The sequence below is a fragment of the Physeter macrocephalus genome, chromosome 8, assembly GCF_002837175.3.
Source record: "Physeter macrocephalus isolate SW-GA chromosome 8, ASM283717v5, whole genome shotgun sequence".
Classification (NCBI taxonomy): Eukaryota; Metazoa; Chordata; class Mammalia; order Artiodactyla; family Physeteridae; genus Physeter; species Physeter macrocephalus.
The window spans coordinates 132,660,919-132,684,159 of NC_041221.1; the positions used below are offsets into that span (position 1 = coordinate 132,660,919).

Genomic DNA, 23,241 nt, shown 5'->3' on the forward strand with positions numbered 1-23,241 from the left:
TTTTTGGATTGGGTTGTTTGCTTTTTTGATATTGAGCTGCATGAGCTGCTTGTAAATTTTGGATATTAATCCTTTGTCAGTTGCTTCATTTGGAAATATTTTCTCCCATTCTCATGGTTGTCTTTTCATCTTTTTTATGGTTTCCTTTGCTGTGCAAAACCTTTTAAGTTTTATTAGGTCCCATTTGTTTATTTTTGTTTTTATTTCCATTTCTCTAGGAGGTGAGTCAAAAAGGATCTTGCTGTGATTTATGTCATAGAGTGTTCTGCCGATGTTTTCCTCCAAGAGTTTTAGTGTCTGGCCTTACATTTAGGTCTTTAATCCATTTTGAGTTTATTTTTGTGTGTGGTGTTAGGGAGTGTTCTAATTTCATTCTTTTACATTGTAGCTGTCCAGTTTTCCCAGCACCGCTTATTGAAGAGGCTGTCTTTTCTCCATTGTATATTCTTGCCTCATTTATCAGAAATAAGGTGACCATATGTACGTGGGTTTATCTCTGGACTTTGTATCCTGTTCCATTGATCTATATTTCTGTTTTTGTGCCAGTACCATACTCTCTTGATTACTGTGGCTTTGTAGTATAGGTGGAAGTCAGGGAGCCTGATTCCTCCAGCTCCGTTTTTCTTTCTCAAGATTGCTTTGGCTATTTGGGGTCTTTTGTGTTTCCATACAAATTGTGAAATTTTTTGTTCTAGTTCTGTGAAAAATGCCATTGGTAGTTTGATAGGGATTGCATTGAATCTGTAGATTGCTTTGGGTGGTAGAGTCATTTTCACAATGTTGATTCTTCCAATCCAAGAACATGGTAGATCTCTCTATCTGTTTATATCATCTTTAATATCTTTCATCAGTGTCTTATTGATTCCTTCTAGTGTATTTTTCATTTCAGTTATTGTATTGTTCATCTCTGTTTGTTTGTTCTTTAATTCTTCTAGGTCTTTGTTAAACATTTCTTGCATCGTCTTGATCTTTGCCTCCATTCTTTTCCCAGGTCCTGGATCATCTGCACTATCATTATTCTGAATTCTTTCTCTGGAACGTTGCCTATCTCCACTTCATTTAGCTGTTTTTCTGGGGTTTTATCTTGTTCCTTCATCTGGTACAAAGTTTGCCTTTTCATTTTGTCTGTCTTTCTGTGAATGTGGTTTTCCTTCCACAGGCTGCAGAATTGTAGTTCTTCTTGCTTCTGCTGTCTGCCTTCTGGTGGATGAGGCTATCTTAGAGGCTCGTGCAAGTTTACTGATGGGGAGGGACTGGTGGTGGGTAGAGCTGGGTGTTGCTCTGGTGGGCAGAGCTCAGTAACACTTTAATCTGCTTGTCTACTGATGGGTGGGGCTGGGTTCCCTCCCTGTTGGTTGTTTGGCCTGAGGTGACCCAGCACTGGAGCCTACCTGGGTCTTTGGTGGGGCTAATGGCGGACTCTAGGAGGGCTCACGCCAACGAGTACTTCCCAGAACTTCTGCTGCCAGTGTCCTTGTCCCCACGGTGAACCACAGCCACCCCCCTGCCTCTGCAGGAGACCCTCCAACACTAGCAGGAAGGTCTGGTTCAGTCTCCTATGGAGTCACTGCTCCTTCCCCTGGGTCCCGATGCACACACTACTTTGTGTGTACCCTCCAAGAGTGGAGTCTCTCTTTCCCCCAATCCTGTCGAAGTCCTGTAATCAAATCCTGCCAGCCCTCAAAGCCTAATTCTCTAGGAATTCCTCCTCCCGTTGCGAGCCCCCCAGGTTGGGAAGCCTGATGTGGGGCTCAGAACCTTCACTCCAGTGGGTGGACTTCTGTGGTATGAGTGTTCTCCAGTTTGTGAGTCACCCACCCAGCAGTTATGGGATTTGATTTTATTGTGATTGCACCCCTCCTACCATCTCATTGTGGCTTCTCCTTTGTCTTTGGATGTGGGGTATCTTTTTTTGGTGAGTTCCAGTGTCTTCCTGTCAATGATTGTTCAGCAGTTAGTTGTGATTCTGGTGCTCTCGCAAGAGGGAGTGAGCGCATGTCCTTCTCCGCCATCTTGAACCAGTAATAATTTATATACCATAAAATTTATCCATTTTAAGTGTATGATTAGATGATTTTTAGTAAATGTGTAAAGTTTTACACCATCACCACAATCTAGTTTTGGAACATTTTCATAACCCTTTCAAAATATCCCTTGTGCCTATTTGCAGTCTATCCCCTCCTATCCCCAGCTCCAGGAACCTTCTAATCTGTTTTCTGTACCTGTAGATTTGCCTTTTCCGAACTTTTCATATAAATAGAATCACAAAATGCGTTGTTTTCCATGTTGCACCATGTATCAATAATGTTCCTTTTTATTGCTGAACAGTATTTTATTGTATGGATATACCACATTTTGTTTACCCATTTATCTGTTGATGGACATTTGAATTGTTTCTAGTTATTGGCCAGCAAGAACAATGCTGTAATCAACATTTGCAGATAGGTCTTTGTTTTTATTTTTCTGCGTCACAGGGTAAATTTAAGTATTTAAGAGAAACTACCAAATTACTGTAAAGTGAGAGCACCATTTTATATTTTTACCAGTACCATATGAGGGTTCTAGTTTCTCCATATCCTCCTAATGCTTGTTATTTTTTATCTTTTTGATTATAGTTATTCTGGTGGGTGTGAAGTGGTGTCTCATTTGTTTTAATTTGTATTTCCCTAATGAGTAATGATTTTGAACATTTCTAATGTACCTAGTCATTCATGTATCTTCTTTGGCTTATTTAAATCTTTTGCCTTATTTTTTTAATTGGGTTGTTTGTCTTATTGTTGAGTTGTAAAAGTGCTGTATGTAGTTTGGATAGAAGTCCTTTGTTTGTCTTATTATTGAGTTTTAAGAGTTCTGTATATATTTTGGATAGAAGTCCTTTATCAGATATGTGATTTGCAAATATTTTCTCTCAATCTGTGGATTGTCTTTTCATTTACTTAATGGTGTCTTTTGTTTTTTTTTTTGTTTGTTTGTTTGTTTTTGCGGTACGCGGGCCTCTCACTGTTGTGGCCTCTCCCGTTGTGGAGCGCAGTCTCCGGACGCACAGGCTCAGCGGCCATGGCTCATGGGCCCAGCCGGCTCCGTGGCATGTGGAATCTTCCTGGACCGGGGCACGAACCCGTGTCCCCTGCATCGGCAGGCGGACTCTCAACCACTGCGCCACCAGGGAAGCCCTGTATGTGCCTTTTGACTGCCTTCATCCAATCAATTTTATTTCTGTCTACCAATGAAGAATCCAAACTTGAAATTAAAAAATTCTTCCACTCACTTAGCAATAAATTTAAAAAGAAAAGAGAGACATTCCATGTCTGTGTCCTAGAAGAGGACAGCAAATCTCCCCAAGTTCATTCAATGTGACTTCTATTAAAGTCCAAGGAAGAGTTTTGGCAGGGGACAGAAATTGACAAACTGATACTAAAATGATATGAAAATATGCGAAGAATGCAGAATTGCCAATTTTTAAAAAGAACAAAGTTGGAGGACTAACACTTCTTGTTTTCAAAACTTACTATAAAACTTTAGTAATCAAGACGGTGAGGTATAGACATACAGATCAATGAATAAAACTGAGAGTCCTGAAATAAACTCTTAAATTTATAGTCAAATGGTTTCTGAAAAAGATGCCAAGACAATTCAGTGGAGAAATGATACTCTTTTCAACAAACAGTGCTAGAACCAACTGGATATCTACTTGCACAAAGATGAATTTAGAACGTTAACATACAAAAACCTTAACTCAAAATGAATCATAGACCTAAGTATAAGAGCTAAAGAACTTCTAGGAGAAAACACAGGAGAATAATTTTTATGACCTTGGGATAGACATAGATTTTTTAGATGTAACACCAAAAGCATAATCCAGAAAAAAAATGATAACTTCATCAAAATTAAAAACTTTTGTGCTTCAAAAGACACCATTAGGGCCCGTGAGCCGTGAGCCATGGCCACTGAGCCTGCGCGTCCGGAGCCTGTGCTCCGCAACGGGAGAGGCCACAACAGTGAGGGGCCCGTGTACCGCAAAAAAAAAAAAAGGCACATACTTCCAGTTATAAGATAAATAAGTACTAGAGATATAACGTACAACATGATAAATGTAGTTAACACTGCTGTATGTTATATACGAAGTTGTTAAGAGAGTAAATCCTAAGAGTTCTCATCACAAGGAAAAAGTTTTTTCTGTTTCTTTAATTTTGTGTCTGTATGAGTTGATGGGTGTTCACTAAATTTATTGTGATAATCGTTTCATGACGTATGTAAGACAAATCATTGTGCTGTATACCTTAAACTTATACAGTGCCATATGTCAATGTATCTCAGTAAAACTGTATGAACAAGACTTAAAAAAAAGACTTGCGTCACCTGCATCTTTAATTGCTTTGCCAGTTTGAGCTGTAATTTTAGACATAATTTTTGCTACAAAGATTTAAAATATAAGAGCATTTTAACCCTCTAAAATTTAGAAATAGGAACTTGAGACAAATTAGATTTTTCTAATAGAAATGTTCTGAGCCTAAAGCCCTAAAGGAGAGTAAGGAAACCAATTAACTTTAATTTAAATAATCATGTCTTAAGTAGTGAATGAACCAAGTTCTGTTGTTAAAGAACTGTATTAAGTCCCTGAAAGGTTAGTTTCAAAATGGCATTAATGCAGTGGTTTCAGATCTAACTAATGAAATAAATTTCTATTGGTCACTATTTAAAAAAAAATTTTTTTTAATTAAAAAAATACAGTTGATTTTTGTATATTAATCTTGTAACCTGAAACCTTGCTGAATTCATTTATTAGTTCTAGTGGTAGGTTTTTTGTGTGTGCATATGTGGATTCCTTAAGGTCTTTTAAATATAGGAGCATGTCATCCATGAATAAAGAATAGTATTTTTTTTTTTCTTATCCAATCTGAATGCGTTTAACTTCTCCTTCTCTCTTATTATTAAAGGGCATATATGAAAAACCTATAGCTATCATAATTAATGGTAAAAAACTGAATTACTCTCCACCTATAATTGGGAATAAGACAGTGATGTCAGCTTTTATTACTTCTGTTCAGTATTGTTCTAGAGAGTCTAGCCAGCAAACTGTTAGTTCTCTTCTATTCCTAGATTGAGAATTTTTATCATGAATGAATGTTGGATTTTGTCAAAAGCTTTTTCTGCATCTACTGAGATGATCATGTGAGCTTTTTGTTCTTTTTTTCTAGTAATAAGGTGTATTACATGAACTGATTTTCTGATGTTAAACCAACCTTGTATTCCTAGGATAAAACCCATGTGGTCATGGTGTATAATCCTTTTTTATATATTGCTTGGTTAGGTTTACTAATATTTTGTTGAGTATTTTTGCATGTATAATCATGAGGGATATTGGTCTGTAATTTTCTTGTGATGTCTTTGTTTGGTATTGCTATCAGGTAATAATGGCCTCACAGAATGAGTTGGGAAGTGTTCCCTCCTATTTTTGGAAGAGTTTTTGAAGTATTAGTATTATTTCTTCTTTAAATATGTGGTAGAATTTACCAGTGAAGCGATTTCAGCTTGGACTTCTATTTGTGGGAAGATTTTAAATAATCGATTCAGTTTCTTTAGTTATTATATTGGTCTGTTCAGAGTTTGTTTTTTCTTGAGTCAGTTTTGGTAATTTGTGTCTTTCTGGGAGTTTGTCCATTTCATCTAAATTATCTAATTTGGCATAAAGTTTTTTGTAGTATCCTTTATAATCTCTCTAATTTCTGTAGGAGTTGGTAGTGATGTATTAATTCCTGATTTTGGTAGTTTGTGTCATGTTCTTTTTTTCTGTTGGTTTAGTTAAGGGATTGTCAATTTTGTTTATCTTTTGAATGACAACTTTTCCCTCTTCCATTGAATTCCACTCTAATCTTTATTTCCTTCATTCTTCTTGCTTTGAAGAATGCAAGTTTACTTTTAGTTTACTTTTCTTTTTATAGTTTCTGAATCTTACATTGTTAATTTGAGTTGTTTCTTTTCTAATATGGGTGTTAAAAACTATTTATTTCCCTCTAATCACAACTTTAACTGCATCCCATAAATTTTTTATTTTTGTTTGTCTTTATTTTTATTCAGTTGAAAATATTTTAAAATTTCCCTTGTGGTTTCTTCTTTGACCCATGGATTATTTAGTAGCATGTTGATCAATTTCCAAATATTTCAAGATTTCCCAAATTTCTTTTTGTTGTTGATTCCTAATTTAATTCTGTTGTGTGCTTTGAACATATTTGGTATGATTTCAGTTCTTTAAATTTGTTGAGATTTGTTTTATGCTTGTTTTTGTATAGCCTGTGACCTAAGAATGGTTTCTAGATTATTAAAGAATTGTTAAGAAGAAGAAGAATATATGACAGATAGTATGTGGCCTGCAAAACCTAAGGTATTTGCATACACACTTGGTCATGGTGTATAATCCTTTTTATATGTTGTTGCTGGATTTGCCCATTTGGGTGGGCAGAAAAGGTTTGCCAACCCTTGGCAAAACATATAGTCTCTTTTAGACAATACTCCATGTGCCTTTGAAAAAAATTGTATATTCTGATGTCGTAGGGTGTCATAGGATCTCTGGATTTCGCTTAGATGGAGCTGGTCAGTAGTGTTCAGATCTTCTGTATCCTTGCTTATTTTCTTTCTGATTGTTCTATCAATTATTGAGAGTGGGAGATTGAAGTCCCCAGCTACTACAGTTGAATTATTTATTTCCACTTCTAGTTCTGTTAGTTTTTGCTTCTTGTACTTTTGGGGCTCTGTTGTGTACAATTCAGTAGCATTGAGTACATCCACAGTATTCTGCAAACCATCACTCCTATCCATTTTCAGAACTTTTTCATCATTTCAAATAGAACTCTGTACCTATTAAATAATGACTCCCCATTCCCCCTCACCTTACCCCCTTGGTAACTACCATTCTGTAATTTACATTAGGATTCATTTTTTGTGTTAACATTCTTTGGGTTGTAACAAATGAATAATGACATGTAGCCATCACTATAGTATCATGTAGAATAGTTTCACTGCCCTAAAAATCCTCTGTGCTCTGCCTTTTCATCCCTCCCTCTCTCCTAACCCCTGGCAACCACTGATCTTTTTGTCTCCATAGTTTTGCCTTTTCCAGATGTCTTGTAATTGGAATCTTACAGTATGTAGCCTTTTCAGATTGGCTTCTTCACTTAGTAATATACATTTAAGTCCCCCACCAACCATGTCTTTTCATGGCTTGATAGCTCATTTCTTTTTAGTGTTGAATAATATTCCATTGTCTGGTGTACCACAGTTTATTTATCCATTCACCTGTTGAAGGATATCTTGGTTGCTTTCAAGTTTTAGCAGTTATGAATAAAGCCTCTATAAACATCTCTTTGCAGTTTTTGTGTGGACATAAGTTTTTGACTCCTTTAGGTAAATACCGAGGAACACATTTGCTGGATTGTATGGTAAAAGTTTGTTTAGTTTTGTAAGAGGTCAACAGACTGTCTTCCAAAGTGGCTGTACCATTTTACATTCTCACCGGCAGTGAATGAGAGTTTCTATTGCTCCTCATCTTCACCAGCATTTGGTGTTGTCAGTGCTTTGGATTTTGGTCATTCTAATGGTTGTGTAGTAGTGTCTCTTTGCAATTTTAATTTGCATTTTCCTGATGACATGTAATGTGGAGCATCTTTTTATATGTTTATTTGCCATGTGTATATCTTCTTCAGTGAGGTGTCTGTTCATGTCTTTGACCAGTTTTTCTCATTACCTTGTTCATTTTCTTGTTGAGTTTTAAGAGTTCTTTGTATATTTTGTGTAACAGTCCTTTACCAAATGTGTCTTTTGCAAATATATTCTCCCATTCTGTAGCTTGTCTTCTCATTCTTTTGATGGTGCCTTGGTGTTGTATCTAAAAAGCCATCACCATATTCAAGGTCATCTAGATATTCTCCTCTGCTATCTTCTAGAGTTTTATAGTTTTGTATCATAGGTCTGTGATCCATTTTTGAGGTAATTTTCATGAATAGTGTAAGATATTGTGTCTAGATTCATTTTTTTGCCTGTGAATGTCAGTTGTTCTTATACCATTTGTTGGAAAGACTATCTTTTATCTATTATTGGGGAAGTAACCAAGATCCTTCATCAAAGATCAGTTAACTATATTTATGTGGATCTATTTCTGGGCTCTCTATTCTGTTCCTTTGATCTCTGTTCTTTTGCCAATACCACACTGTCTTGATTCCTATAGCTTTATAGTGAGTCTTTAAGTTGGATAGTGTTAGTCTTCTAGTTTTGTTTTTCAATATTGTGTTGGCTGTTCTGGGTCTTTTGCCTCCTCATGTAAACTTTAGGATCAGTTTATCAATATCCACAAGATGATTTGTTGGGATTTTTATTGGGATTTCATTGACTCTGTAGATCATGTTGGGAAGAACTGACATCTTGAGAATATAGAGGTTTCCTATACATGAAAATGGACTATATTTAGTTTTTCTTTGAATTCTTTCTTTAGAGTTTCATAGTTTCCTCATATAGATTTTATATCTATTTTGTTTGTTTTTTACCTAAATATTTCATTTTTTGAGTGCTGATATAAATGGTAATGAATTTTAAATTTCAAATTCTACTTGTTCATTGCCGGTATAGGAAAGTGATTTACTTGAGTATATTAACCTTGCATCTTGCAGCCTTGCTATAAGTACTTATCAGTTCTAGGAGTTTTTTTGTCAGTCATTTCAGATCTTCTGCATAGACAATCTTGTCATTTGTGAACAGACAGTTTTATGTCTTCCTTCTCAATCTGTATACCTTTTATTTCCTTTTCTTGTCTTAGTGCATTAGCTAGGATTTCCAGTGTGGTGTTGTAAAGGAGTGGTGAGCACATCCTTGCCTTGTTACTGATCTTAGCAGAAAAGCTTCTAGTTTTTCACCATTAAGTATGACATTAGCTGTAAGTTTTTTGTAAATGTTCTTTATCTCAAGTTGAAGAAGTTCCCCTCTATTCCTAGTTTGCTAAGAGCCTTACTTAGTTTTTTAGTTCAAATTTTTGTTTAAAATAATTTTACAGATACTGGTATAGTTAAGTCTTTCAGTTTGCTGAAGCAGAGGTTTGTCATCTCAAATTTAAACCTGGATTAGATTCCGCTAGAAAAATAACTTAAAATGTGATGTTGCCTATCCGTGTATATGTATAATTTTGAAAATTGTTATGATCAAGGCATTTCTGATGTTTGTTTTTTTGAAAACAAACATACAAACAGAGTGAAAGTCAGGAAGGACAGTGATACTCAAGTGAAATATCTGAAAATTTTCTTTTTCATATAGTGCTTGGGTTGGGTTAAAGGAAACAGAGAGTCTGGAGTTTCTGATAATCATTAAACATTTTTTCTGTCTGGTTTGTTCACAGATGTACAGCCTGTTGCCTATGAAGAGCCCAAACATTGGTGTTCAATTGTCTACTATGAATTAAACAATCGTGTTGGGGAAGCTTTTCATGCATCTTCTACTAGTGTGTTAGTAGATGGATTCACAGACCCTTCAAATAACAAAAGTAGATTCTGCTTGGGATTGTTGTCAAATGTTAATCGTAATTCAACAATTGAAAACACTAGGCGACATATTGGAAAAGGTAATTTTGTCATTTTCTTACATTCAATTGAATTCAGTCATTTGTTGTGCTTGCCATGTAGTCTGCATTGTGTAAGGTTCTGGGGCATACAAAGAAGCTTAAGGCATGGTCCTGCCCTCAAGTTGGAGATGTTGAAGAATGTATTAAGTAAAGACAGACTTCTTTTCTTTATCCTACCTATTTTTTCTTCATAGTACTTAGGGTCTGAAATACTATTCTGTGTTTACTTTTTTAATTTTCAGTCTTTTTGACTGAAATACAAGCTATACAGAAATTTGCGTTGTTCACAACAATATCTTCAGCAACTAGAACGATGCCTGGCTCATAGTACATACACAAGAAATATTTGTAGACTATATGAATGCTAGTGAAGGATTAAAATTTTTTAATTATGATATTTGTGGAATATTTTGGGTTGATTACTTGAAAGAATTTCCATTATGTTGGAGGAGCAGGGTTACTGGTAGGAAATCCAGTTTGAATGCTGTAAGTTTTCAATGGCTTCACTGCCACTTCTCCCACCTTTTAAATTCAGGTAACAGGGTTTTATTTATAATTCATCCTACAAGATAGTTGCCACAGCAAACAAGGAACTTTTCACATTGCAGTGAAATGTCTCATGCATCAAGTGGTCAGAAAGGAAACCTATCCCAGGTAGAGCTGTTTGCCTCTCTTTTAAGTTTTGTTTTTTACCACTTGCTACTTTTTACTTCTTTGACTTGAGAAAGTCTTGGTCCAAATTAGGAACAAAAGGTAAATAACCTTAATTGTAATATGATTTCTTATAGAAGAGATTCAGAAAAATACTATGTCCAAAAATAAGTTGGAAAGAAAGTTTCCATTCTTTTTTGACTGAACTGTCAACTTGCCATGATTTTTTAGGTAAAATGCCTCACTTCTATGCATTGATTTTTCATTCTGCAGTAGAATAATTTAAGAGAAATCTACTTGGTGAATTCTGAAATTCTAGAATCATTTTTCTCTTTTTTCCCAGTATACAGTTCTAGGATCCTTTCTTCCACGGCTCATTTTTATTTGCCCAGAAGCAAAACATAGTTTTTAATGTCATAGCCTGAAACCAGTCTGTGACTCACATGTGTGTACTACGATGGTCTTTTTAGTACTATTTGCAGTAGAGAAAAGTTGGGAACAACTTCAGCTCTAGCTATATAATTTGAATTTTTAAATATTGAACATTCATTGTATTTATATATATTTTAAATACCCAAAACATTTTTTTAAAGGAAAGTAAAATAAATCTGCCATTTAAAGGCTTTTCTTATGACATGAAATTACATGTGACTTAGCTTTTTTTTTTATTAAATGCTGCAGACCTTTCCATGAGGAAAGAGAGTGCAAAACGTTTTGCCAAACAACTATTCATGATAGTTGATGGCACTAAGAATTCCTTTGAAAGGACTCATCATAAGGTGCTTTTTGGGGGATTTTTTTTTTTGCCATTGCTTTCTTTCATAGAGATGATAAATGATTGTTGGAAAAGGAAAAAAAATACCCTGAGAACTGATAACCTGATATGCTGCCAACTTGAGGCTTAAGTCTTAGTTATTTGAGGATCGTTTTAGATTTAGGCACATTAACCTCTTGATTATCTTTGGCAGCATACGGCCATCTAGTGGTAGCTTCTGTCTGAAGACTTCCTATAGTTTAGTAGTTATTCTTGGTTGCACCTCATACAACTTCCTCGATTTCATTATACTGCTTTGTTAAGTTTACTCTTGTAATGCCTATCTTTTTAAGGTGTTCATCTGTACTATGTTGGTGGAGAGGTGTATGCAGAGTGCCTCAGTGACAGCAGCATATTTGTACAGAGTAGGAACTGCAACTTTCATCATGGCTTTCATCCTACCACTGTCTGTAAGATTCCCAGCAGCTGCAGCCTCAAAATTTTTAACAATCAGGAGTTTGCCCAGCTTCTGGCTCAGTCTGTCAACCATGGATTTGAGGCAGTATATGAGCTCACCAAAATGTGTACCATTCGAATGAGTTTTGTCAAGGTGAGTGGGTTGTGACCTGTAGCTTAATTTGAGTCACTGTAAATATGTATATTATATGTCTATAGGTTATAATTTTAAAAAGTCTTTGTTAAATGAAAGATAGTAACTATTTTTTACCTCATTTAATAGGTTTTTAAATAAAATTCTTGAATTTATAACTTAAACCACATGATTGGTCTAAGATTTTATTTTATAATCCAGACATTATAAAGTGCTCAATATTGATATTGAATAGGGGCTGAGTTTATAAAATAATTTCAGTTAAAGACTAAATTGCTAGAAAGCATTTAATATTAAAATTGCTTTTTAAGTTCCTTAGCTTCGGCAGTTTCAATCATTATTAGATCCCATTAGGTTGACGTAAAGAATTCTTTACCATACTAAAATTATTTTCCTTGTTTTTAAGCTCGGTTATTAAGGAGAACTTTTCAAATTTATCATTTGCTCTTGGCCTAATTTTATTGGTATTCCAAATGATGGTGCGTAAGCAAAATTTAGAAAGAATTTTGGTGTTATATTTCAGCAGCCTGTCCTGTACCTGCTTGTTCCTTAAGGATTTAGCCAAAGAAGAGCAATTGTCAAATGCTCTGTGTAGGTTTTTTTTCTTTTTGGCCCACAGCCCCACAGCCCAGTATTTTCTTGCTATAGGCTTTGTTATAGGCCTGTTTATGCAGCAGTTTATCAATAGCCATGAAGGCATTTCCCTTGCCTTCTATAGAAACATGGCTTTTGCATATTCAATTTAGTCTCCCAGTCCGCCCTCATCACAGCTGCTTACTTTTCCTGGGCCAGGACTACTGTAAGCAGTAAAGCAGAGAGCTAGTTAAATTCAGGCAAATAGAAGTGAAAAAATTCTGTTTTACTCTGGAGTTTTAGGCTAAAGTGGTCCAGCTCAATTCATCCCAGTAATTTCCCATCTTAAAGGATAATGATATGTGACTGCCACTTTAATTACATTTGTATGCATTGATCAGATTTACAACGCCTTATCTGAAGTTTTAAAAAAACCCTGAAAACCAAAAACTTTTTGTTTACAAAATCTGATGTGAACTTACATGAGGCTATATTTGAGTTTTATTTATCCCATTAAGAGAGAATATAGCTCACTGCAGAAATATTAATATTTTAATTATGAGTTATTGCACCATTATTAACTTCCTAAAAGTAAAAAAAAAAAAAATTCTGAAACATATCTTGCTCCAAGGGTTTCTATTAAGGGATTATATGTTATTATAACGATTCAGCTGTTGTGTTGCTTTTAATTTCATGGTGAATGCTAAGATTGGTTTTGTGATAGTTTTTCCCTTAGGTATGTCTGTGTATCTCTACTGTTAAAGTTTATTTTTGTTAGTGTGTTGAAATTGGTTTTGACTGGTTGACAATTTAAAAGGTGGCTTGCCGTGTTATCTGTTCATTTTCATAGGGCTGGGGAGCAGAATATCACCGGCAAGATGTTACCAGCACCCCATGTTGGATTGAGATTCATCTTCATGGGCCTCTTCAGTGGCTGGATAAAGTCCTCACTCAGATGGGCTCCCCTCTAAACCCCATTTCTTCTGTTTCATAGTGCAGAAGTATTCTTTTTCAGTTACATTATTAGTGGACTTGTTTTAATTTTAGGGAAAATTTCAGTACAGATACTGTGAGCTTACATGGAAAACAGATAATTACAGCTTATTTTTTTTCTACATAATTGTGACCAATACATTTGTTTTTGTGATGAATCAACATCTGTTTGTATTCATGTTGATGTGATTAACTCTCAAAAGTGTTGTGAAAGATGCAGAGTGAGTATTGTGCCCCAGTTCAGAAGTTTGGCATTGATCTTAAACTGGAACATACTTTTTCCTCATTGTCCCAGCAGTTTTTTTATTTGTTAAATTTTTTTGGAAAAGTAATACATCACATGATGAAAATTATAACAGTATAAGAAGGTGTTCAACGAGAGTCTTCCGTTCTATTCTTGATTCTCCAGAAGCTGTACTTTTACCAGTTTCTTAGTCCCACCAACTTTAAAAAAGTGTAATTCATTGTTTTATAAAAGCATATGGTAGGGGCTTAAAAGAAACTATAAAAAAAAAAAAGTCTTTTATTTGAAGGAACACTGCCCTGCTCTAACAGGTAGTGTTCAGTAAAAGCCAAGTGATAGTTTTCTAAGTGACATAAAATTTACATTTAATACAGCTAAATGTTTGTCAGTGTATTGTGACTTCACTCAATATTATCTTTTGTAAAATATTTCCTTTTTTAAAAAAAACTTATTGCAAACAACGGATCTCCAGTATATGTCATTTACTCAAATCTGTCATAAGTACTAGTTAATAGCTAGTGACAGTGCATGCACGGCCTTGTTCAGCTGTGTTTGCTGCTTTTGGCCAATGTTGCAAGAATTCTAATTTTGACATGCATTAATCTTTTATTTTGCACTTTGATGGGTGACAGTTTTTAGAGTAACCTTTTGTGAAACACACTCAAGTGACTTGGACTTACATGTTCATCCTTGCTTCCTTGGTACCCCTTTTGTATTAAACACTGCAATTTATAGATTACAGTTATAGGAAGTTATGCTTTTTCTAGCTTTTGTTGTATTTTCAACCTAGATTATAAGACTGTTATTCTGTAGCTCCAATTGAAGGTGCCTTGTTAATTCCCTGCAGGATGATATTAATGTTGGAAAATCATGTACTTCATCCCATTGCTTTTACTTGCATCTGTTTCCCCATGCAAGGACCTGTGTCCTGTAGCCATAGGAGCCTCTTCAGTCTGGCCTCAAGGATGAGGCCACCTGTCTGATGCTTAAATGAATTGAGCTAGCTGATTTGAAAACATTCACATATCAAAGAATACAGACTATTCTCTCAGTTACCATGGGTGCTCTTTTTCCATTTTTTTTTTTTAGCACCTATGTAGATACTAGTCTCCACAATCCTCAGAGAGGAAAGACATGAAAAATCTAAAATATTCATTTAATCAGTCATGCTTAAGGGCTTTGAGTAAAGGACTCTTAACCTCTTTTTCTAGGGAGTAGTCAAATGGACACTTAGTTATGGCATGAAGAACAAATACATTATTTTGGAAAAAAAATCACCTAACTTACCTATTAGAAGAAGCTTATTTTCCAGTGCCTTTTAAAAATATGTGGAGCCATGTCAGTCTTCTGTTTAAAATGTTAGTTTCATTTGACTTTCTACTTTGCCCTTTCTGCTCTTATGAGGAAAAAAATGCATTTTTTGAGGAAAGGAGAATGCAGTTCCTTTTGTTTTCCATAACATTATTTATTGCTTTTATAAAGTGCAGCCAATGGATGGTTTTAGTTCTCTCAGATGAAGTGCCATATGTGTTTCAGCTCACAGTCCTTTGCTAAGTAAAAGGAAACTTTCTGACAGTCACCTGAGCCTTAAACGTAAGTTTTACATGACATGCATTCTCAATCTTCCAGAATTGTGTCAGCCACACAAAAGAGGTTTATTTGCTTAGTGATAGAACTTAGCTATTTACATCATTCTTTTACTTAGCAGGCTCATGGTACAATCTTTGGAACAAATTTGTAGAATAACTACCTAGGTTGACTGGCAGATAGATACATGTAATCAACTTCAGTGGGCTTGAACTGGTGGAAACTATTGAATTGTTTTATTGATGCTTACAACTGAGTTAATTAAAAATTGTTTTTATTCATGTAACAGCCTTTGGAGTTAGCAAGATTTTATGTGATTGGCTTTTTCTGTGTTTTCTCTAAGGAGCTGTGTCTCGAATGACAGTACTGAAGCTATTAACTGGTAAGAGTTTCATGTGGATGTATAATAAGCCTGTTGTATTTCCTAAAAGTTGTTAACTCCACATCCGTGGGTTTTATATGAAAACTTCATTCAATCCAGCTGGTCCTGTAATTCCTGAGGATGCTCAGTACAGGAATGGATGGGAAATAAAATTTAGCCAGTGAGATTAAAAAAACTAAGTAAAATTCTGCCAGTGAAAAAAGCACCTCTGAAAGAAACCATTTCATAAAATTACAGTTTTTTTAATTTAATCTCCAGAATGGTTTATAGTCAAATTTATGAAAACATCATCACAACCAGAATAATCACATTTTATAGCATGTACAACATTTAAATAAATATATGCCAGCTGAAAAGACAGAGTCTGGGAATAATAAAATTACAACCAGTTTGGTAAATGCAAAAAGAGGAATAGAATCAAAATTAATCTCAGTAATGTATTAAAGCAACAAAAAGATACTGACTGGAAAAAAATAAGAGGTGCATTTGACTAATATCTCTACATAATTACCTGGCTTACGTTTTGGAATATAAACTAGTAGGCATGTTACTGATCTACTGAAGTGAACGTTTTTTCTTTAGAGAAAATTTAAGGAAGACATCAATCTAAATGTCAAATATATATATCAGACTATAAATCACTTTTTACATTTTCTTGTTATGTAAGTAAACTATCAATATGATAATAGAATTGTCTGGGTTTCTGAGGTGAAATCCACAGTAAGATTACTGTCAATAGGTAGTTCAATAAGTTATACTTAATAGTATGGAAAGAGGGTGTAGCTATTTTATACTTTTCATAACATTTGAGAGTAAGACATTCTTTTAGGATGTAAAATGATCAGTAAGTATTCAGATCTGAAATCTATTGTTAAGATAAGGACTGGGGCTCACATTATATAACCTTCAGTATTATCTTAGAGTACCTGTGGGAAAGAGTTCCCCTGTAATAGTGTTCTTTTAAAGGAGAAAGTTTATACAAAAATGAAATCATGCCAGTAGCAGAGAAACTCTAAATTCAAGTTTGATAGTACCTGTTTAAGTGTTGTATTCTATTACAGAGAGCATCTACTATACCATTTTAGTTTCATTTCTTTATACTTTTTCTAGTTGCTTGCTTAATATTACTTTGGATCATTATCACTCTCCCACTTAAAATACATTAATATCTTTTATGCTTTCTGAAGAAGGAAAAATCTTTAGATAATTACTAAATTCAGCTTCCAGTGATGATTTAAATTTTGGACCTATTAACTTTTAAGAGGCTCAGAGCTCTTCCTTGTCTTATTAGTTAAATCCTCAATCTCTCTGGTAGGAATTATGAATGTGTGTCCTCATTATACCCATCAACTAGATAAGCAAGAATCTTTTAAGGTAGTAGATAGCCTGGTGGTTTTAGAAGTGTTTGGTGATTTTTTTTTTTTTTTTTTTTTTTTGCGGTACACGGGCCTCTCACTGTTGTGGCCTCTCCCGTTGCGGAGCACAGGCTCCGTACGCGCAGGCTCAGCGGCCATGGCTCACGGGCCCAGCCGCTCCGCGACATGTGGGATCTTCCCGGACCGGGGCACGAACCCGTGTCCCCTGCATCGGCCGGCGGACTCTCAACCACTGCGCCACCAAGGAAGCCCCGTGTTTGGTGATTTTTATTGGCAGGAGTTTTCCGAAGTATTGGTTTATGGGCATCTCCTCAGATATTCAGTAGGGCAGCTTTTTGGGTGGTAATCTCAGGTTTGATGCCTGTTTCCCCTGGAGAGTAGCATTTTCCTCATTAAAAGAGGTGGGACTGGGGAGGTTTACTTCTCACAGAAGATGCATGTATGGAGAGAGAATTTGAGGCATTTCTTCTACGTAAACAATTCTATTCAACACCTGCTAAACAGAAATTTAGCTAGTTCTTTGTAATTCACTGGATTGAAGTTTAGCATGTCCTAATTACAAGAGATAAGTGTATTTGTCAAGCCTTTGTTATATTGGATTTTTCATAATAGAAACTTCTCTTCTAAAATGCAGTTATTATAATTGAGGTGTTACCCTAAAATTGGATGATTTACAAAAACCAATGAGAAGGATTTTACATATCAATTTTTTAAAAAAATAAGAGCTTATGCTGTAATATTTGCTGGTAGCAGTTGCTGTAAAACAAGTGATGAATTGTTTTGTTAAAAAGATCTAGTCTCAGAGCAGGATTCTTCTGTTATTTATGACAGAGTGAAAAAGGTTTGTGGGGTTCTCGTCCAAATAGTTCAGTTCTTAAAATTCCTAAAATCGTCATAAACCATTGTCCTTTAAGGATTTATTTGAAGATAACATTTTTAAAAGTTTGAAATTTTGTGTAGAGGTAGATTTTTTTTTTTACCCCATTGATAGATAGTGCCTTCTTAATACTAGCTGGTGTTAGCTATAACAAAACTCCAGTGAGGCCAAACAAGCCCAAGTAAAGAAGAAATCTTTTAGAGTCAGATTTTCCCTTCTAATACCATTGGAGATGATGTTGCTTTGGTTTATTCATAAAGTATTTTAACTGTAGGGACTCTTGGAGATAATAGTTGGGCAAGTGCTTTTCTTTTCAATGTGGTTGGTTAAAGTTGCATTTTGAAAATCACTTATGTTAAAATTGGGTAGGACTGTAATCATGAAAACTGGGTATTTGTATGTAATCCTGCCCATGTTCTCTTAAAAATATATTTCATATGCAGATGATAAAGACCAAATCACTGGCTGCACTCTAGGTCTGCTTCTTACTTGTACTTGTTCTCCTTCTGTTTATGTTGTAGAAAATGAAATTCTAGCAACATGCTTCAATTCTGTTATCTTTTTGATACTTATAAAAATGTATTAGGTTTTACTATATTGTGCTTTTCAAAGCCATAACTCTTAAGAACTTTGTTTTTGGATATTGTTTGCTAATACTTTATTTTAATAAATCTCAAAATCTGCTTAATGTGTGTTTTTGTTTGTTTTGGGGGCTATTCTTTTTTGATTTAACATGTTTCACTGAGTGAAGTTATAAAAAAGGATGAGATTATCAGTTGCTGTGACCGGCTGTGTTATCTGTTTGTGCACTAGCGATAGAAATTGAATATACTAGGCCTTTCTACCAAGCATGAGGTTTGCTCAGAAGGATCAGTATATTTCTTTTCTGTTTATAAGAGAGTTGATGTGTTTTTCTTTGTTAGTTTAGTTTTGTTTTGAAAAAGGATTTGAATCTAGAGTCTGGGGTTTTTTAGTTTAACCACTAATTTCCCTTCCCTAGCTCTATCTAAAATTAGAGGTCTTGACCAGATGATTGAGAGATAGAATAGTTGTTAGCAGAGCTGGCTTTGGAGTCTGCTTGCCTGCATTTGAGTCCTGGACCTCAGAGCTTCCTTAACTCTGTGCCCTTAGGCTTAACCACTCTGTGCCTCAGTTTCCTGATCTGTAAAGTAAAAGTCTACTTGTAGGATTTGGGGGAAGATTAAATAAAGTACTTAGTGCCCGCCACATCAGAACTCTTTTATTATTATTACTGTCATAACCATCATCTCTTACATTTCTGCTACTTTGAATCAGAGGAATTATTTCTCATGCTACTTGACCTTAGTAGATTAATCCTTGATTACCCACTTTGCGAATTAGCCTGTTTTTCTTAATTTTCTCCTTTTAAAAGAAGTTCAAAATCACAGATTAGTTTTGTCATCCCCACCAAGTGCCTGCCTACTTTTACCACCTTCTGTGTTGTATATAAAAGAAATACAAACTTATTCTAATTAGAAGGGGATGGTGAAAATCCATGTGTCCCCACTAGAAAAACCCAAACTAAATATTTTAACCTGAAAGAATAAATATAAAAGCTCTTATTATTCTCTTTAGAGAGAAGCCTTAATCAAAAGAATCCGTATCTGCAAATCAGTTTCTTCTTATGCTTTTTTAATTTTTTATTTCAAGTGTAAGGCATTTAGTAGCAACTTCACTGTTTTAGAAGCATACTTTAAAAACGTTCTGGCAAAAGATTTCAGTGAACAGTGAGAGGTGGTGTTGGCTTCTCTCAGATTTAAGATAATTAGTTTTCAAATTGCCATAGCCAGAACAGTTCAGGTGACAGGGATCAGTTGTGACATCTGCTTCAATTTTCTTTTAGACACGACAACTCAATGGCTAATGCTATTCCATATTACAGCAGTTTTGATGCAATTCATATTTTATAAATATTTATAAGAAGGCTATCAGTGGGCTATAAGAAAGTATTTCCCCCCTATTTAACATTTTAAATATTACTGTGTTTTTTGTTGTTGAATTTGTAAGCCTATTTTAATAAACTGACTTTTGTAAAAAAAAACAAAAAAAAAAGTCCTGTGTTCTTTTGGTCTAAATCACTTTTTGTGGTTGTATTTTAAAGGGGCTACAGAGAAAATATGAAGAAGAGTTTTTGGCACCTTGCTTAACTATCTCCATCTTAAAGTATGTTGCATGGGGGTGGAAGGAGGATTTAGGTTGGTGGTTAAGATTATTGCATTATCAATATTGTTTCAAGTGGATGTGTGTATAGTTGCTGTGAGGGGTGTTTTGTGAGGCAGTTTTTTGATGTTTGGGATGTTTTTTGAAAGCCTTCTTTTTTCTTTTTTTTTTTTTTTTTTTTTTTGGTTACGCGGGCCTCCCATTGTTGTGGCCTCTCCCGTTGCGGAGCACAGGCTCCGGACGCGCAGGCTCAGCGGCCATGGCTCACGGGCCCAGCCGCTCCGCGGCATGTGGGATCTTCCCGGACCGGGGCGCGAACCCGTGTCCCCTGCATCGGCAGGCGGGCTCTCAACCACTGCGCCACCAGGGAAGCCCTGAAAGCCTTCTTATACTTTCTCTTAATCTCTTACCCCTTTCCTGTCACCTTTTATTTCATTTAAAATAATAGTTGTATATGAGATAAATGCTGAGAATTTTAATAGTACAGAAAAGTATGAACGAAAAATCCCAAACCAATAGTGAACCACTAAACATCTGTGCATGTATCCTTCTAAACTATTCAGGTAGTCATTCTGCATCAGTCCTTTCGTTTCTTTGACAAGAATTTAGCTGATTATGGGTGAAGCTATAGCTCCTTTTTTGAAAGGGTTCTAAGAGAAATTGGTTTGGTTCCAAAGTGTTTCTTGAATTCTGTATCCCCAAGAGAGCACTGTCCTCTGAGCTGTCTTTTATTTTGTTGAATGGCAGACCTTTCCAAAACATATTACATCAAGCTTAGCTCTCCACATATTTTAATGAGACTGCTGAAGTGACAGAAGAAGCCAATTGGGATTAATCTGGGAAGGCTTTCAGAAAGAAGGAAAATAAGACTCTGGAAAAGAAAAAAAAGTTCTTCATTCTCCATAGCATTTATCACCATCCAACATCCTACATGTTTTATTTCTTTACCCTGTTTATAGACTGTGTCACCTCATGGGAATGTAAGCTGTGGCCAGATATGTGTTCCCACTGCTAGAACAGTTTTTGATATATTGTAAGCAGTCGAATATTTGTTGAATGAATGAGAGTACTGAAACCAGATACGATTTTTTATGCTAGAATTTAGCTTTAAATTATGTAATAAGACAATACTTAATTGAATGGATTGGAGCTCAGTACTTTATTAGATCTCTTTATTACCCACCTCATTGGAGAAGAAAGGGGGAAACTCAACTAAGAACATTCATATTTATTCTTTCTCTTTGAGCTTTTGGACCTTTGCCCCCAAGTTATCAGGTTCCTGGATTGTTGCTTAGAGAACCTACAAAATTAACAGGCAACTTGGAGCTTTAACCTGTTGACATTTAATATTTTCCCAGAGTATCGAAAGGGCACAGTTTCCTTGATGTATTTGACAAAGAGAAAATAACAACAACAAAAGAAGTGTGCTTTTTAGTTCATAGCTTACAGGGGCGGCAGTGTTAAGAACCCTGTAGTTTGATTTTAGTGCCCTGGTTTAGATTCCGTAATATCACCCCCAACTGTTGTGCCTGAGGGTCAGGCCTTTAATTGCATTCAGGAGGGGCACCCTACGCAGTGCCTTTGAGAAACAGAACAGTGACCTGTGTTCGTACTTCAGAATAAACGATTAATTTTGCTGAAGAGAGTGCGTGTGTGATTGTGGGGGGAGAAAAAGTAGAGGAGGGTTTGAAGGGCTGTGCAGACATTAGTTAAGGTTAATGGTAAACATCCCTTGGTTGTCTTTTCTTTACATAAAATTCTGTGAATTTTACAGAATTTGTTTAGGCCAAGTTAGTGATGGCAGTGAAGGTGAAGATGATGAATGCAAGCACAAACACGTTATGTATGAACAGGGATCCTGCAAAGATCTTCATATGAAAAGAAAGATGCTGTCCTTTTACTGTCTGTTTAATAAACTGCTAGACGTTTACCATACCCATTTTCTCTCTCCTTAATCGTTGAACACCTCTATCCAGCTGCATAGCACGTTTCCCAGCCTCCCTTTCAGCTGTGGCCAGTCATGCGACTAAGCTCTGACCATTGGCATAATAGCAGAAATGATACGTGTCATTTTGGCATAATGCTCCACAGAGGAACCCTCTTGCTTTTTTCCCCTTCCCTGTGGCTAGAATGCAGATAGGATGGCAGGAACTAGAGTAGCCACCTCAAAGTGGACACGGGAGCCCAGGGACGAGGGTGACAGAGTTGTGCTACTCTTGGAAGGTTATGTGGAAAAGAAACTTGGAGGTGGGGAGTGCTCTTTGTTGTAACAGTCAGGCTGTAACCTGGTGAGTCCTTACTTCTTCACTTACTCTCACCTGACCTTTATTGCGTGCTTACTGCAAGTCAGGCTTCAGGCTCGGCGGCAGAGCTGTCGCAGGGAGTCATTCCTGTCTGCATGGAAAGCGAAACTATAACATAGTTTAGTGGTTTCAGTCTCTATCTAGTTAGGGTTATTTGATCAGTTTTGGAGGGTTGAGGAGGGGCAGAAATGGAGAATCAAGGGGACTTTAAAAAATAGGCTCTACTCCTGTTTTTCCGAATATCTGGATTTTTTTCTGGTCCTACGTGAGCAGTATCAGGTTGTTTGTTCATTTGTTTAATATTTGAGGGCCTATTAGATGTCAGGCTGAGGATAAACTGAATAAAACAAAAATACTTTCTCTCAAGCATCTTCATTCCGGTTGATGGAGACACAAAATAAGACAAATAAAATATGTAGGGTAGTGGTAAGTTCTAAGGAGAAAAAGTAGGAAAGGAAGATTTGAAATGTCAGGGGTGGGAGGAGGAAGATGGCTGAAGGTTTAGATCCAGAAACCAGAGACAGTCTCATTGAGAAGGAAATCCCTGATCAAAGTTCAAGAAGAGGTGAAGGAGTCAGTATGTGAAGTAGTGATTTAGTTGATTCTTAGTCAAGGCAATTCAGAACGCATATGAATGACATGGTAAAGATCTCAGCTTCCCTGCAGGAAAAGGAGTAATTCAAGCAGAAATAGCTAAAGGTACAAACTTTTAAATTGCACCTTCTTTAGTCTCTGCAGGATACAGTAATAACTGAAGTGTTACATAGATGGAGACAAGAAATGTCAGTTGCTAACAACTTTGTGGATTACCACCTCCAGGAAACAGGCCAGTTGGAGGCCCGATCAATGAAGAGCATTCAACTCAGTATTTCATCTGATGCAAGTTTAGTTTAAGGCAGCAAATCAAAGGTGAAGTGTTCGGATGAAGAACCCACAGGCAAGAGTTTACCTTAACCTCTAGCTGTCTTTCCATTATATTCCAGTCAAGAAATACTTACTCAGTGTCTATTTTGTGCTTAACGCTATGCTGGGCCTTAGGAAAGCAGCAGTGAGCAGAGCAGGACATGCTGTCCCTGACCTCATACAGCTTACACGGTAGTAGAGGGGAG

The 23,241-nt window shown here is 35.9% G+C and overlaps 1 protein-coding gene across 11 annotated transcripts in view; it reads left to right on the forward strand.

The window, feature by feature from the left end:
- Positions 1-22,023, forward strand: part of SMAD5 (SMAD family member 5) — a 55,597-nt gene extending 33,574 nt beyond the window's left edge. Inside the window, exons 5-11 of one of the 11 annotated variants that reach the window (XR_008618128.1) lie at positions 3,032-3,175; positions 9,380-9,601; positions 11,360-11,616; positions 13,040-15,019; positions 15,357-15,395; positions 19,771-19,832; positions 21,604-22,020. Coding sequence is in view for 5 of the 11 variants with exons in the window: in XM_055086781.1 (XP_054942756.1) it covers positions 3,032-3,175; positions 9,380-9,601; positions 11,360-11,616; positions 13,040-13,183 (767 nt within the window). In the remaining 6 variants the exon portion in view is untranslated. The other 10 variants (XR_008618129.1, XR_008618125.1, XR_008618130.1 and 7 more) reach the window with 10 other exon arrangements.
- The last annotated feature ends 1,218 nt before the right edge of the window (positions 22,024-23,241 follow it).